Raw genomic sequence first — 15,365 nt, 5'->3', positions numbered from 1 at the left:
GTAATTTTGGCAAATATAATTAATAATTCAATTTCCTGTTTAATTGTTTAGCGAATTTAATTGCATGTTGTTTAGTTTGCGACTTTGTTATTTTTTATTTTTTTTTAGATATTAAAATTACGTTTCAATTGTATACTTATTATTGTTTTATGTAAATCAATTTGTGTTGATATAATTGTGGAATTTAACGTCAATTTATTTTTGTAAATAACTTGGCATGGTATTTTTAGCAGGAGACAATAAAACTGTAATTATTTTTTCAGGCAATTAATTCGTGTGAAAATAATTCTAGTAGACAATTAGACGGTATTGAATTTTTTAAAGTAAGCATTTAAACATTAAAAACCTGTATCGTAGACATTCGTATGGTTTGTTAACATTTTTTAATAGATAAGATTGGTAAAAAATTTAAAACAATTTATACCTTTCTATTTGTTGAACAATAAATTAATAGTATGTTTATAAATTTTAAGTCGCTGAAAAAAAAAAAACTATTTTTAAGCGATAAAATTTCATATCAACGTTAGAAGCACAAAAAATTTTCTCATTAATTGAACAATTTTTATAAGAATTATAATAATAAACTTTTAAATCTAATTGCATTATTTTTCTTACTTTCATTGTAAAAGAATTAAGTTGTCAATGACAATTATTCAATTTTTTTTTACTTTTAATTACACGGAATTACAATTGACATCAATACTGTTCAGTAAAAAAAAAAAAAAATTAACAAACAATTATATGTGCGTTCGATTTCCTAATATATCTGTGCATTTAAATAATTTAATTTTATAAATTATTTTTTGAAAACCATAAAAAAGTTTTAAATTATTCTCAATTCGTTTCAAGTGCTCAAAACAATTTAAAACTCACGGTTTAAAAAACAAGTCAAGTTAATGGCTTTAAACAATTTAAATAACTTAAAAATAAATTAAATTTTTCTATAATCACTTAAATTTCAACAATAAATCTATAATAAATAATTTATTTCCATTCGTTTTAATTTAACGAGTTTTTAAAAATCATTCGATTTGATTTTCAAATACGAAAATAAAATAAATAATAATACAAAAAAATTATTATTTACTCTTGTCGTATGATAAAGAATTTTATGATATCAGTACGATTTAATCAAATGTATATATAATACTGTCGCATTGCGGCTAGAGTAATAAAACCACGACAAATTGAACTTTAACAATCTTTAAATATCAATAACCTCTAATGTTCAATAAAAAAAAAAAAACAAATAAATAAACAAATCAATAGCAATTCATAAACAAAGTTTCGTTGCGTAAATATTAAGTTGATAATATTTTTAAAATGGCAATTTGAACAATTCCTCATGTCAAGCGAATTATTGTTTAAATAACCAGAATTATCTAGCGGAGACGTAATAACTTTAATAAATTATGTAACGTAATTAGTTATTAAAGTCCCGGAGGTGGTCCGTACATATTATTTAGTTGTTGTGTGCACCGTATAAATGTTGCACGACGTGACAACTCACGTATTTTTGAAGCACCCACATATGTACATGATGATCTTAATCCACCGAGGATATCTAGTACGGTTGTTTCTACAGCTCCTCGATAAGGCACCTCGACAGTCTTTCCCTCTGATGATCTAAATTTATAATAATAATAATAATGATTATTGTTATATAATTATTATTCAATGTACAGTCGACTGTCCGTCATAAGCCTGCCCTTCATAAGCCTCTTCCCCCAATCGGCAGGTACTGAGTCCAAAAAGCTTCCTCACTTAACCACTTTTTTGAGTTTCGTACCAGACATCCCGTTATAAGCCTCCGTTAAAATTCTATAAATTATAAACTAACAATAGGAACAAATATCAAAATTAATGATGAAAATTTATTATCGATCTTTCGCGGGTAATAATTTAATAAATATTAAGTAAAATATAATTTATTGTTGATAATTGTAATGATTAATTACAATTAAAGCTTCTGTTACAATTTAAAAGTTTTATTGAGCATTATGTTGATCAATAACAATTATTATTATTATTACTGTAATTAATACCGTTGTCATTATAATTTTTTCCAGTACAATTATTATTTGTATAAAAAGATAAGTATTTATTTTAGCGCCATAAGCACTAGAAAAATCGGGATACTGACGTATGTAACAAAACGTAAATTTGACGTTTAAAATCATATTAAATAAAACAGGCTTATAACGAGTAGTCGGGAAGAAAACTAAACGCCGGGTAGTGAAGAGACTGAAATTCCAATAAAAATTTCCCTGTCCCCTAGACCGGGCTTATGGCGGGTAATCGACTGTTTTAAATTTAAATGGCTAATGATCAAGTGTTACATAATAAATTATTATAAAATATAATCAATAGTTACCGGTATTCCGCCATACCACCAGAATGTTTATCCATGGCAGTATTGGAAGACATTCCGTAAAAAAGTTTTATTTTTCTCCCGTCTTTTTCTGTAACACTGCCACCACATTCATCATGGCCAGCAAACATACCACCAGCCATTACGAAATCAGCACCTGCTCCAAATGCTTTGGCTAAATCTCCAGGACATGTGCAACCACCATCCTTCAAAATTTAAATAGATTATAATTTAAGTATGCGCGGAAGTTACAATCCCAGATTATACTCAGTTACACCTGAAGTAAAAAAAAACTTCCGATAGTAACCACTTACATCTGGATTATACTCAGTTCTATCTCAGATTTAACTCATCAGTTACATTTTAGATTTCCATGTGGGTTCCAATTTAATATTATTGAGATTTAATATTAATATCAGATACATTTTTTTTTTAAATCTATTTCATAGAAACTTTGATTTAATGCTCAAAAAAAAACTTTTGTTATTCATTCATTTTAAATAAATTTCGTAATAAGTAAAAAAAAAAAACTTTTTTTTTTAAAATTGATATTTTTTAGATTTAAAAAAAATTTTTTTCATTTCTATGATAAATTTTCTTATAATTTAATTGAAACAATTTTATAAACGTTCCATTACGGACATGCTATTAATAAATTACTGTTAATAAAATACGAGCTTTTGAAAAATAAATAATTTTTAATTATCTCTTAATCAAGGCTATCATTTGTTATCAGAAAATTAAAAAAATGAGCTTCAAAATTACAGTTAAAACATTTTAATTAAAAAATCAATCAATTAATTTGCGGTTTTTATTATCTGATAACCGTTTAAATAAATAAATATAATTAATTTTGATTCTTACCGAAATAATATGACCTTTAAGGCCATGAGCAGCATCGGCGCATTCAATCACAGCACTCAGTTGGGGATACCCGACTCCTGTTTTCATTCTCGTGGTACAAACTGATCCAGGACCAATTCCTACTTTAATAACATCTGCGCCCGATAGTATCAATTCTTCAACCATTTCTCCAGTTACGACATTTCCAGCCTAAAAATCATTTATTTTAAATCAAGACTTAGATTCAATAAAATGTTCGACAATTTTGTTCTTCGCTGTTACTTGGAATAAAATTACAATAGTAAAAGTCACGATTAATTATTAATTTTATTTTATTTCCAGCGGTTATTTGATCGATAACAAGTACTGGCTGGTATCAACCAGCACTCGAGCTTGAAATTTAAACCGTAAATTACACTTACGATAATCGTATGACTCGGAAACTCGGCACGGACTTTCCTTACATGCTCGACAAAGTGCTGAGAGTATCCATTAGCGACGTCCAGACAGATAAATTCAATATCGGGTACTGCTCCAATTACTGTTTTTAATCGGTCGAAGTCATTTTCGCTCGTTCCCGAGCTCACAGCCATATGTTTTAGACAGTCTAAATTTTTCGACGCAAACTCTTTCCATTCTTCAGCTGTATAATATTTATGTACTGCTGTAAAAATTCCATGCTACAAAAAGAAAATATAAATGCTGTCACCTGATTTTTCAATTTTTATATTCCTACATATGCTGGCTGACAAACCAAATGTTTATTGTCTTCATTTTAAACATTTTAAAGTTTGTTTATTTTTAAATTATTTTTATAGACAGTGAAGTAAATTCTTTTAGAACTAGATGTAGATTAAAAAATAAATTTTTTTGTTATCTTACTTGATAAATCTCAAGGTAAAATATTTCCAGATTATTGTCTGAACTACTTTCTTTTGTAATTACTATTGATTAAATTGAATTTATTACTAATTACATTTAATTTAAATTACTATCAGTTAATGAAAATTAATTAAATAATTAACAGAATTTAAAATCTCAATTATTAATGATTGTTATGATAAAAAAAATGGAATTACAAAAATAAATGTATAGAAGTTTATTCAAATTTTTGCGGGTTAAGGAAAATATTTTTCAATGATTTTAAGACTCACTTAATTAAGTGATAAAAATATATTTTTTAAATATTTATAGAAGTAAGATAAGTTTTTTAAGAAATATAAAAAACTTTTAGTCAGTAAAAATTAATTAACAGAATTTTAAAACTTAATTATTAATGATTGTTCTGATGAAAAAAATGGGAATACAAAAATAAATGTATAGAAGTTAATTCAAATTTTTGCGGGCTAAGGAAAATATATTTCAATGATTTTAAGACTCATTTAATTAGGATGATACTGAAGTTAACTGACGTTTAATAGTTTTTTGATTTTTTAAAAACAAAAAATTATTTGAAAAATTGCACCTATAGTTTTTTCGATTTTCTACCTGTGTATATTTTTAATTTTGTTTTTCTTTAAATTTAATTGTTGAAAAAAAAAATCCAAAAATGTTTAATTGTCGGTTAATTTCAGGATCATTAATTCATTAAAAAGTTGGCAGACAATTATAAATTTTCTGATTTTTTTTTTCAACAAATTAATTACAGAAAAAAAATATGCACATATAGAAAATTAAAAAAGCTACAGGTGCAATTTTCCAAATATTTTTTTTTACAATTGATCGTTTTTAAAAAAATTCAAAAATTATTAAACGTCGGCTAACTTCAGTATCATATTAATTAAGAGATACAAAATATATTTTTTAATTATTCAATAAAAGTAAAATAAGTTTTTTAAAATATGTAAAAAATTTTTAAAGCCAATTCAAATTTTCAAAGGTTCAAATTGAGAGCCTCTATATATTTATCTGAAAATTTCTTTATTAATTTATGATTCTGAAGATAACAGACAATCAGCAATTTTGGATTTTTATTTTCAATAGGTCGATTACAAATAAAAAAAAAAAATGCACATGCACATGCAGGAAATTTAAAGAACTATAAGTGCAATTGTTTTGAATATTTTTTTTTATGATTTGTCGATTTTAAAAAAATCTAAAAATTATCAGACGTCAGATAATTTCAGTATCATATTAATTTTCACTAAAAAAGAAAATAAATATTTATTACTAAGAAAAAAATATCATTTTGTTTACAATTAAATGTATCAAATGACACTTTTATTTGATACTCACTAATTTTATCTGATAATAAATTTAAAAAAAAAAAAACGTCTCATTGTCGAGTAAAATAATTAAAGATCAAAATATCCAGCCTTGATATTGATATTGACCTTACAATTGATTTTAAATTATTGATACAGATAATTGCAAATATCAGTAAAATATATAAGTTATTAGTAACAATAAATAAATAAATATATAATAATAGTAATGATTAATAATAAGTGTACCTTAGCTAAAGCTTTGGCCATTTCAAATGTACCAACAGTATCCATATTCGAGGCCATCACAGGTATACCCTTGTATGTACGTTTAGAATTACGAAACGTCATTTCACGAAAGAGGTCTACCTAAAAAAAGCACATCCATCACATGTTTTCACTATTTTATTTTTTATTTCCACCCGTTTCATAATTCATTGATTACTAAAAATATTACACACGGTTGCTTATTATTTCCGAGTATTTATATTTATATTTATATATATTACAAAATACTAAATAAATAAATATAAAATTTTCTGATTAATTGTAATAATGACAGCAGGCAGAATTATAAATATAAAAATAAACTCCATAGCTTTGACTGAATAAAAATAAATCAATAAAATATAAATAGGAAAATAATAAAAAATGAGTTACCTCTGATCGACTTCTCAAAGTACTTCTTTTAGGCCTCAATAAAACGTCTTTAAAATCTAATTTGACATCATTTATTATATTCGGCATTGTGGTATTGGTATTGTGATACGTCGAGTCTCAATGATTTTAGCAGACTGAAGCTGAAGAGTGATTTAGTTATTTTATTACTATTACTGACTACTGTCAAGACCGTCAAGACGGTACAAGGTCTAGGCTGCCTTGAGACCACCGATGACCGACGACGACGAAAATTAACCAGCGACCAACGACTACTCCGACTACTCAGTTTAGTCTTTGCTTCTGACAGCGATACGACACCAGGACGGCCGACTGCTTCCGACTTTGCGCTTTAAATTACACATGGATTTTTTTCGTGGGTGGGGGATCGCTCGTGTTGGTTCGTACTCGTATGCTGTAGTCGTGGAAATAAATGCCGACATGAACTTTAGCTAGGAGAAGGTGAACAGATGGTATGTAGTGTACTCGTAGTGGGTAAGATGGGCACCTGTGGTGAGAAATTATTTTTAAATTATTTATACCCTGATAGGAAGAGATTTTCTGGTCAGAAAGTTGGTGTCAATTAGTTGCGATCAAATTAACGACAACTTTCAGCGTTTGTATAACTATTGACTGCAAGTTGTTACCAATTTTCCCAGAAAATTAGTGACAATTTACTGCTGCAAAATGTCGCCAACTTTTTCAGAAAATTGCCGTCAACTTATGAAAAGGCCAATTTTAGCGGCCAACTTGGTGAAAAACTGCTGCAGAAAGTTAACGTCAGCTTGCTGCCAACTTGGCAGAGTATTTATACCCTGATAGGAAGGTTTTCTGGCCAGAAAGTTGGTGTCAATTAGTTGCGATCAAGTTGAAGACAACTTTCAACTTTTGTGACTGTTGACTGCAAGTTGTTACCAATCTTCCCAGAAAGTTGGTGACAATTTACTGCTGCAAAATGACGCCAACTTTCTCAGAAAATTGTCGTCAACTTATGAAAAGGCCAATTTTTGCGGCCAACTTGGTGACAAACGGCTGGAAAAAGTTGTCGTCAACTTGCTGCCAACTTGGCAGAGTATTTATACCCTGATAGCAAGACTTTCTGGTCAGAAAGTTGATGTCAAATAGTTGCGATCAAGTTGACAACAACTTTCAGCTTTTGTAACTATTGACTGCAAGTTGTTACCAACTTTTTCAAAAAGTTGACAATAAGACAATTAAGTTAAATAATAAATTAAAATGTTTATAAAATAAAAATAAAAAATACATGTTTAGACAATTCAAAAATCAGTGAATGGATTTTTTTAAATTTCATGATTTGAATTATTTAGTTTTTTTATATGCAATTAAAAAATTGTCGTATGTCTGCTACATTTACACTCATGGCGACAATCTACTGCCGCAACTTGTCGGCGACTTTCTGAGAAAATTGAAGGCAATTTTCCGTTAACTAATAAAACTTACATATCAAAATATATAAATAATGATAAATCAATTTCAGTAGAACTGATTTTTTATCAAAATTCTAAACGTCAACGAACGCCAAGATCTGGACAGTGTAAAAGTTGACAAGAAGTAATTTAATTATTTTTGTTATTTATACTGAATAAAAAAAAATAATCACAAATAAATGTTCGTTGGCTAGAAAAAAGTATTTTTTCAAATGAATTTTAATTAATTACAACGTACAAATATTTAATTATTTAATTAAATTGCGTACTGGAAACTGTCTGCTACATCTATTTGTCATGGCGGTACAATAAAATTTGAATCGCGACTAGGGCGCCACAGGTCGAGACGGACATGCGCAGTTGAGACCGAGAGTTCCTTTGTCATGTATAGAAGCTACTAGAGCTCAGCCGGCTTCCCGCTCGAATGTTGTCGTTTTCGGTCGCGTTGAACTTCGTTAAAATAATTAGGTTACTAATCACATAATTTCTCTTATTCCTTAAAATTTATTCTTGAGTGATTGAGACATATTTTGAAATAATTAATTAAATATTTTTATTAACGTAAGCTCATAAATAAAGTAAATTCAGTGTTGGCTTGGCTCTCGCGTCATTGTGTGCCGCGTTCGTTGTCATAATTTTATTATACGAATAAATGTTTTAAAATGTCTGAGTTCATTTAACATCAATATATTTAAATAATCGTTAGAGTTTGATGATCAATAAGCGATAGTTATTTTATTTATTTACTGTATGTTTATAGTTAAAGTTAACCAATTTGTGAGAGTGCTCGAGTCAGGCGGGTAGCAGTAAAATGGCGGCAAAAGTAAGTTGATTTAAAAATTATTTAAGGTTTTTTTATTTATTTTACTGGAAATAAATCAATTTGATTTTGAAAAATTTTTTAATGATTCAATATTAAATTATAATTTTCGACGTGAGTGTGAATGTAACTGACAAGTGGAAAATTTTTTATTTTTGAATAAATAAATAACATGTAAGTAAAATGCGCATTTACATCAATAAAAAATCCGTATGAGTGTGAATGTATACATATGCAACATATATGTAACATATTCCAGATTTGCCCGGACATATCCGGATATATATTTTTTTCGTATGGGGTAGCAGACATCAGACAAATTTAAATTTATAAATAAATAGAGTAAATAATTAATAAAATAAAATTTGAAAAAATGCGCATTTGAAAAATTTTGAAATGACTAAGCGCATTTTTTATAAATATTTTTTTAAAAATTATTTACGTTATTTATTTGTAATTTTAAATTTGTCTGATGTCTGTTACGTTAACACTCGCGAACCCGTATAATACTGAAGTAAGCCGACGTCCACTAATTTTTGGATTTTTTTTTAACGATAAGTTATAAGAAAAAATATTTGAAAAAATTTCACTTACAGTTTCTTAAATTTTCTACATGTGCATATTTTTATTTTTATTTTTTTTGTTAATTAAGTCGCTGAAATAAAAATCGAAAATTTTTAACAGTCTGCTAACTTCAGGATCATAAAATCTGTACGTGCATTTTTTCAAATTTCATTATTTTAATATAAGTGTGAATGTAGCAGACATCAGACAAATTTTTAATTATTAATAAATAGACTAAATAATTAATAGAATAAAATTTTTGAAAAATGCGCATTTAAAAAATTTAAAAATTAATAAGTGCATTTTTTATAAACATTATTTTTTTAATCATTTACTCTATTAATTTATAATTTTAAATTTGTCTGATGCCTGCTACATTCACAATCATTGTTTTAATTTATTTATTTACGCATTTAAAATTCGTAAAATGTCTCGTGTCTGCTACTTTCACACTCTTTTTTCGATTAAAATTAAAATGATCGATTATTCAAAACTTGTAAAAAATATAATTGAAAATTGCAGTGTGAATGTAATTGACAAGTGGAAATTTAAAAAATTTTTGAATAAATAAATGAAATGTAAGTAGAATAAAAATAAAAAAATGCCTATTTGAATCAATGAATAATCAGTTCGTGCATTTTTTTAAATTTCATTATTTTAATTCATTTATTTGAAAGTTATTAATTATATCATGTCTGCTACATTAACACTCATTTTAATTCTTATCCTGCATGATGAAAAGAGTTTCATTTCTTTTTCAGTGATTTATTATTTTTTAATCGCCAAGTTTTGATTTATAATTTGGATTTTTCTTATTGATATGTTAAGAACTTGTAGATAGAAATAGATGTAGGTGTTAATGAATTAAGAAATTTAATTTTATGCAACATTTTTTTCTAAAATTACCGTAAGATCTATCATTTACAAGCTACTACAGTTTAAACAGTCGAGTAATTTTTTTTACTTAGTAATAAGTAATCCATATTCAAATATCCCGCGCTTTGGTGCGATGCGGGCGCCATTGCAGCAGCCAATAGCCGCTGAGCTTCTTCCCCTCTTAAATACTTCGGATTCAGACCTCTAAAATTGTCATGTTCGCAACAGACTAACATCTTTAATGCACTTGCATATTATTTAATTTATTTATTGCATTAATTCGATCTAAAAATTAATAATTTATTTTACATTAACTTTATTATGTTGTTATAAAAATATTGCGGTAATAATTTTTATAAAATACTCGAGACTTAACAGCTAAAATATCATATTTTAATTCTGACTGCTCTTAGTTCGCATAATTTTTTTCAGTATCATCTTGTTTTCTAACATCTTAATGATTAGGAAATATTTCACTTTTATTATCTGGTCAGATTAAAATTTTCACTAGAAAAATTAAATAAATATTTTTTTTGAACTAATAATTTAAATTAATGGGAAATTTCAATTTATATTTCAGGTTCCAGGAAAAAAATGCTGAAGAAATTCATAAAATATACCGATGTCACGGAAAAAGATTCTGAGACATCCGACAAATGTGGCCGCCGAGAGGGAAATTCAAATTTGAAAAGATTGTCATCAGCGCCGGAGCTCACAAAAGTTTCCGTTGGGTTCTAAAGTCTACTGATCGAGTTCACTTTGCAGAAGAATTTATTCAATTACATATTTATTGAAGATAATAATAATAATTAAGGTAAATATTATTTTTTTTTAAGTAAAAAATCATGAGTGTGAATGTAGCAGACATCAGACGAATTCAAAATTATAAACAAATAGAGTAAATAATTAATAAAATAAAATTTTTAAAAAATGCGCATTTAAAAAATTTTAAAATTAGTGAGTGCATTTTTATAAACATTAATTTTTTAATTATTTACCCTATTTATAATTCAAAAATGTCTGATGTCGACTACATTCACACTCGTAAAAATTTAAATATATTTTGTGTTAGTTCCACGATAGTGATTTTTTGAATGAATTAATTTAATTTCAGTGGAATTTTGTAATTAATATTGAAATGATCAATAATTATTAACTATTTAGGATGTTATTAATTTTTTAACAGGTAATAAAAATTTTAAATATTATTTTTCAGTGAGTGAGGTACTTGTGATCGTGTGGTAATCAAGAAGTAATCGAGTTTGTTTGTGAAGAGAGTTGATCTTGAAGCTGAAAATTTATAATTACGTCCGCCGAGGTAACGAAACAAATAAATTATATGATGAAATAATTTCCTTTATACATAATTACATATTGATTAATAAAAATCTTTTTTTTTTTATCTTTGTAGAAACAGAAAGAATTGTCTGCTGGTCTGGAAGTTTCTCGTCGTGGTGAGTGAACTTAATTTACTATTTTTACAATAAAATAATTTCATTAATCCAACGATATTGTTAAATTCTCTTATGCTAAGGTCCAAGTACTTCGTGTACTTGAATCTTTATAATTATCATTAAGGTAAAAGACCTAGTACTTGATCGGGGAACTAGTACTCGATTATTCCATGTATTTGTATCTCTATACTTATGAAAATTCCGTAAATATAGATAAATAAATACATGAGTGATTGGGTACTAGTTTCCTAATCGGGTACTAGGTATCTTGATAATTATAAAAAAAAAACTTTTTTAAGTTTTTATTTTTTAAATCTTTTCATTTTCTGCAAATCAAACAACCGGAGATTCAATTCCAGAGTAAAAATATTTAGTAGCATTCAAACAATTTTTTTTCACATTTATTTTATTTTTAAAACTTTTAAAATAATTAAATATGTATAGAAAAAAAACTAAAACAAAATTATAAAATGAACCGTCTTATATACACGCAGAGAAATTTTTAGTAAAAATCACTCATATAGTTTGGTACTCTGACATGTAGTAAATATTTAAATTTCTCCCATGCACATTGTAAAATATACTACTTGATATATGGAGAATAGAACCCTCTATTCTCCATGTACTTGATAGCATGTAAGTGAAGTGCAGTTTCTACTAACAACATAGTAAAAATTTTATTATCATAGATGTCTTTACAGTACCAAACTTAATGGATCATTTTTACTTAAAAATTTGCTCTACGTGTATGAATAATCGCAGAAATTACGATTTTCAATAAAAAAAAAATTGCTATGTGAAAGTCCCTGACTTCTTTCGGTGACAAATTGGTTTAGAGCCAGTTGTTTATGAAGATTCAAGACTAAAAGTTGTAGTATTCGTAAGATATTACATATGTCTGACGGACCAAGGAAAAATTATTAGATCTAATCATATACGATTATGCTTGAAGGTAAAGTATATTTTTAGACGCCCAAGTCAAAAATGAAACAGTTCAGGCTCGCGTCACCTTATTTTTTTTTTGAAGGTATCGGTTTGCTGACGATTTTCCAATAAGTCGTTTACTTTTTCGCCTTGAATCAAATTTTCGTTAACTTTTAGGATTTTTTTCATTTGAGTTTAAACTTAATCGTCTTTATTTCGAGCAGGACAGTCGTTCACTTTACTTATGACTTGCTGAACCAAGTCGAAAAAAAGTTATTTATTCGCCTTACTTTAGACTTGATTAGCCAACTCAAAAGCAAGCAGTATTTTTTAATGTAAAATTTCTTTTTCGTGTTACCTTACACTCAGAAAATTAAATTATAGAAACTACTATCTAGTTGTGGTAAAATTTCTACCATTAATCCGATAGTAGTGAATATTATCTAGATGATTGTATAAATCATCTAGATTGTAATATTCACCATGTTTATAATACGTGTTACAATCCTGTGTGTTAACTAGAGTTAATTATTATTATTATTCTAAATAGTTATATTTATAATCCTAATAATAACTATTACGAAATTTATTACAGTAGTTATCATCCTATAATTATTAATTCTATTAAAAAAAATTAAAACACTAACTATTTTTGCATGAAAGAACGTTCCAATCATTCTAGATGATTGGAATTAAAATTTAAGTATAATAAACACAATTACTTAATTTTCTGAGTATAGTTTTGACGTTTTCGCTGTATAATTCAAGTTTAATGAGTTCAAACCAAGTCAATTTCGACTTGGTTGAGAGTTTTTCGTCTTAAATCGTGACAAAGTAAGCCAATTAAGTCTAAGCCAAGACGAAAACTCAATGTATTTCATATCTACGTAAAAAAAAGTCGAGTTTGTCTTGTGAAAAACGGCTCTAAATTTCGACTTAGCAAACCAAGTGTATATCAAGTTTTATTTTCGACCTGGGCGAAAAAAAAATTATTCAATAGATATCCAGAAGAATACATTACAAAATTAAGTAAAAATATATTTTTTTAATTAGTGACAATGTGTGTTGTCATGGCCTGTATGACCCCGCTGACTAAACAAGAGAAGATAGCAATGAGAAAAGATACTTTAAACAAACGGCCTGGAAGCTTGCAGAAGTAACCGCTGGAGTCGAGTGTCAGACTGACGCTCGAGTTTACTTGAGCAAGATTTTCTATAATTTTAAATGATTCTTCAAGATGTCGATGACAATTGAGGTAAAATTTCCTTTATTAAGCTACAAAATTTGAACTTTAGTAGTATTTTTTGTTAATTCGATAAAAGTTATTTTAATGAACCAATTTAATTACTCTTGGTAGTATTTTTATAGACAATATTCGGGCATTCAAAAGTTATAAATTGTTTTACTTTTATAGTATTTATTTTTTTTGAACTGATGAAGATTTTTTTTTTTTATTTTTCAGCAGTAGTGAAAGTTTGTCCCGAAATTCAAGAGTAATAGCTTACTTCCGGGTAAGATGTAAACAGATTCACCACTAATTTGTTGTGAAATATTTGCTCTTAATATTTAAATAAATATAAGGGCAGTCGAATAAATTGAGACTCGGCTTAGTTAAGTTTTATTGTTGAGTTTATTTGTACTAGTCATAGATGTATTGACGATACGGTACATTGATGGTAACTAACTTACAGACTTGAAAAATAATTTGGTTGTACAAATTTTAACGGATGTGAAAAACTACAGAGGGTTTACAATTTTGGTAGAGGGAAAATTAAAACAAGTGATTGGTAACTAAGTAAAGGAAAGGGAAAGAAGGCCTTAGAAAGTAGTACGTTAGTGCCCTGATTAGAAAATACGATTCGTGAGGATTAAAACTGTTTTAATCGTTCGGAATCCTCACGAATCGTCAATTGATGATTAAAGAGGATTGGAAACGATCGAATTTTCAATCGTTTAAAATTTTTTTTAATCTTCATGCTGGACCAGATATTGTTCTATATTATTTCACGATTGTAGACGATTCATCAGGATTAAAATTTTTTAATCCTCATGAATTGTATTTAATCGTAAGATAATAGTGCAATTTCTGGTTCCGAATGAAGATTAAAGATAATTCATGAGCATTAAAAATTTTTAATCCTCATGAATCGTTTTTAATCGTAAAGTAATATTGCAATTTCTGGTTCCGAATGAAGATTAAAGATAATTCATGAGCATTAAAAATTTGTAATCCTCATGAATCGTTTTTAATCGTAAAATGATATTGCAATTTCTGGTTCTGAATGAAGATTAAACATTATTCATGAGCATTAAAAAATTTTAATCCTCATCGATCGTTTTTAATCGTAAAGTAATATGAAAATTTCCGGTTCCGATTAAAGACTAAGGATGATTCATCAAGATTGAAAATTTTTAACCCTCATGAATTGTTTTTAATCGTAAAATAATATTGCAATTTCTGGTTCCGAATGAAGATTAAAGATAATCCATGAGCATTAAAAATTTTTAATCCTCATGAATCGTTTTTAATCGTGAAATAATATTGCAATTTCTGATTCTGACTGAAGATTAAAGATTATCCATGAGCATTAAAAATTTTTAATTCTCATGAATCGTTTTTAATCGTAAAGTAATATTGCAATTTCTGGTTCCGAATGAAGATTGAAGATAATTCATGAGCATTAAAAATGTTTAATCCTTATGAATCGATTTTAATCGTAAAATAATATTGCAATATCTGGTTCCGAATGAAGATTAAAGATAATTCATGAGCATTAAAAATTTTTAATCCTTATGAATCGTTTTTAATCGTAAAATAATATCGCAATTTCTGGTTCTGAATGAAGATTAAAGATGATTCATGAGCATTAAAAATTTTTAATCCTCATGAATCGTTTTTAATCGTAAAATGATTGATCGTTGTTTGAGGATTAGAGACGATTAAATGTGGAAGACCATGAAAATTATGACGATAATAAACGATTAATGAGGATTGAATTTTTAATCGTTTTTAATTCTCATGAATCGTATTTTCTAATCAGGGTGGGTCAATTAGGACGGTCCCAAGAGGCTAAAGGAGCGCTGAGAGGTTGAAGGTCAGAAATTATAAAATGTTATTTTACTTATAACTTACTTGAATGAAAATTCACATTTTGTTTAGAAGTAAATACGTAGAATATTTTGAAATACCGGGGTATTTTTCCA

The 15,365-nt window shown here is 27.3% G+C and overlaps 1 protein-coding gene and 1 long non-coding RNA gene across 2 annotated transcripts; one reads left to right on the top strand and one right to left on the bottom strand.

Moving 5' to 3' along the window:
* Positions 1–369: 369 nt before the first annotated feature.
* On the bottom strand, positions 370–6,418 carry LOC130663736 (GMP reductase 1-like). Its single transcript, XM_057463198.1, has 6 exons — positions 6,079–6,418; positions 5,668–5,787; positions 3,637–3,894; positions 3,236–3,424; positions 2,375–2,577; positions 370–1,626 (listed from the first exon to the last, which is right to left on the bottom strand). The coding sequence occupies exons 1-6, from the start codon at positions 6,163–6,165 to the stop codon at positions 1,431–1,433; spliced, it is 1,053 nt and encodes a 350-aa protein (XP_057319181.1). The 5' UTR covers positions 6,166–6,418; the 3' UTR covers positions 370–1,430.
* Positions 6,419–8,132: 1,714 nt separating this feature from the next.
* On the top strand, positions 8,133–11,332 carry LOC130669292 (uncharacterized). The gene is made up of 4 exons (XR_008990147.1): positions 8,133–8,346; positions 10,364–10,597; positions 11,000–11,101; positions 11,195–11,332. It is a non-coding gene; the product is annotated as an uncharacterized LOC130669292 (long non-coding RNA).
* Positions 11,333–15,365: the final 4,033 nt, after the last annotated feature.

Source organism: Microplitis mediator, chromosome 1 (genome assembly GCF_029852145.1).
Source record: "Microplitis mediator isolate UGA2020A chromosome 1, iyMicMedi2.1, whole genome shotgun sequence".
Lineage (NCBI taxonomy): Eukaryota > Metazoa > Arthropoda > Insecta > Hymenoptera > Braconidae > Microplitis > Microplitis mediator.
The sequence above is the reverse complement of the archived record's forward strand: the minus strand, read 5'-3'. Positions and strand labels throughout refer to the sequence as shown.

What these genes read in the sequence shown, in the direction of transcription:
- LOC130663736 (XM_057463198.1), bottom strand. Translation starts at nt 6,165, where the DNA reads ATGCCGAATATAATAAATGATGTCAAATTAGATTTTAAAGACGTTTTA. An exon ending in CTTTGAGAAGTCGATCAGAG is followed by an intron (nt 5,788 to 6,078) that starts GTAACTCATTTT and finishes TGCTTTTTTTAG; the next exon opens with GTAGACCTCTTTCGTGAAAT. An exon ending in TTAAAGGTCATATTATTTCG is followed by an intron (nt 2,578 to 3,235) that starts GTAAGAATCAAA and finishes TAAATTTTGAAG; the next exon opens with GATGGTGGTTGCACATGTCC.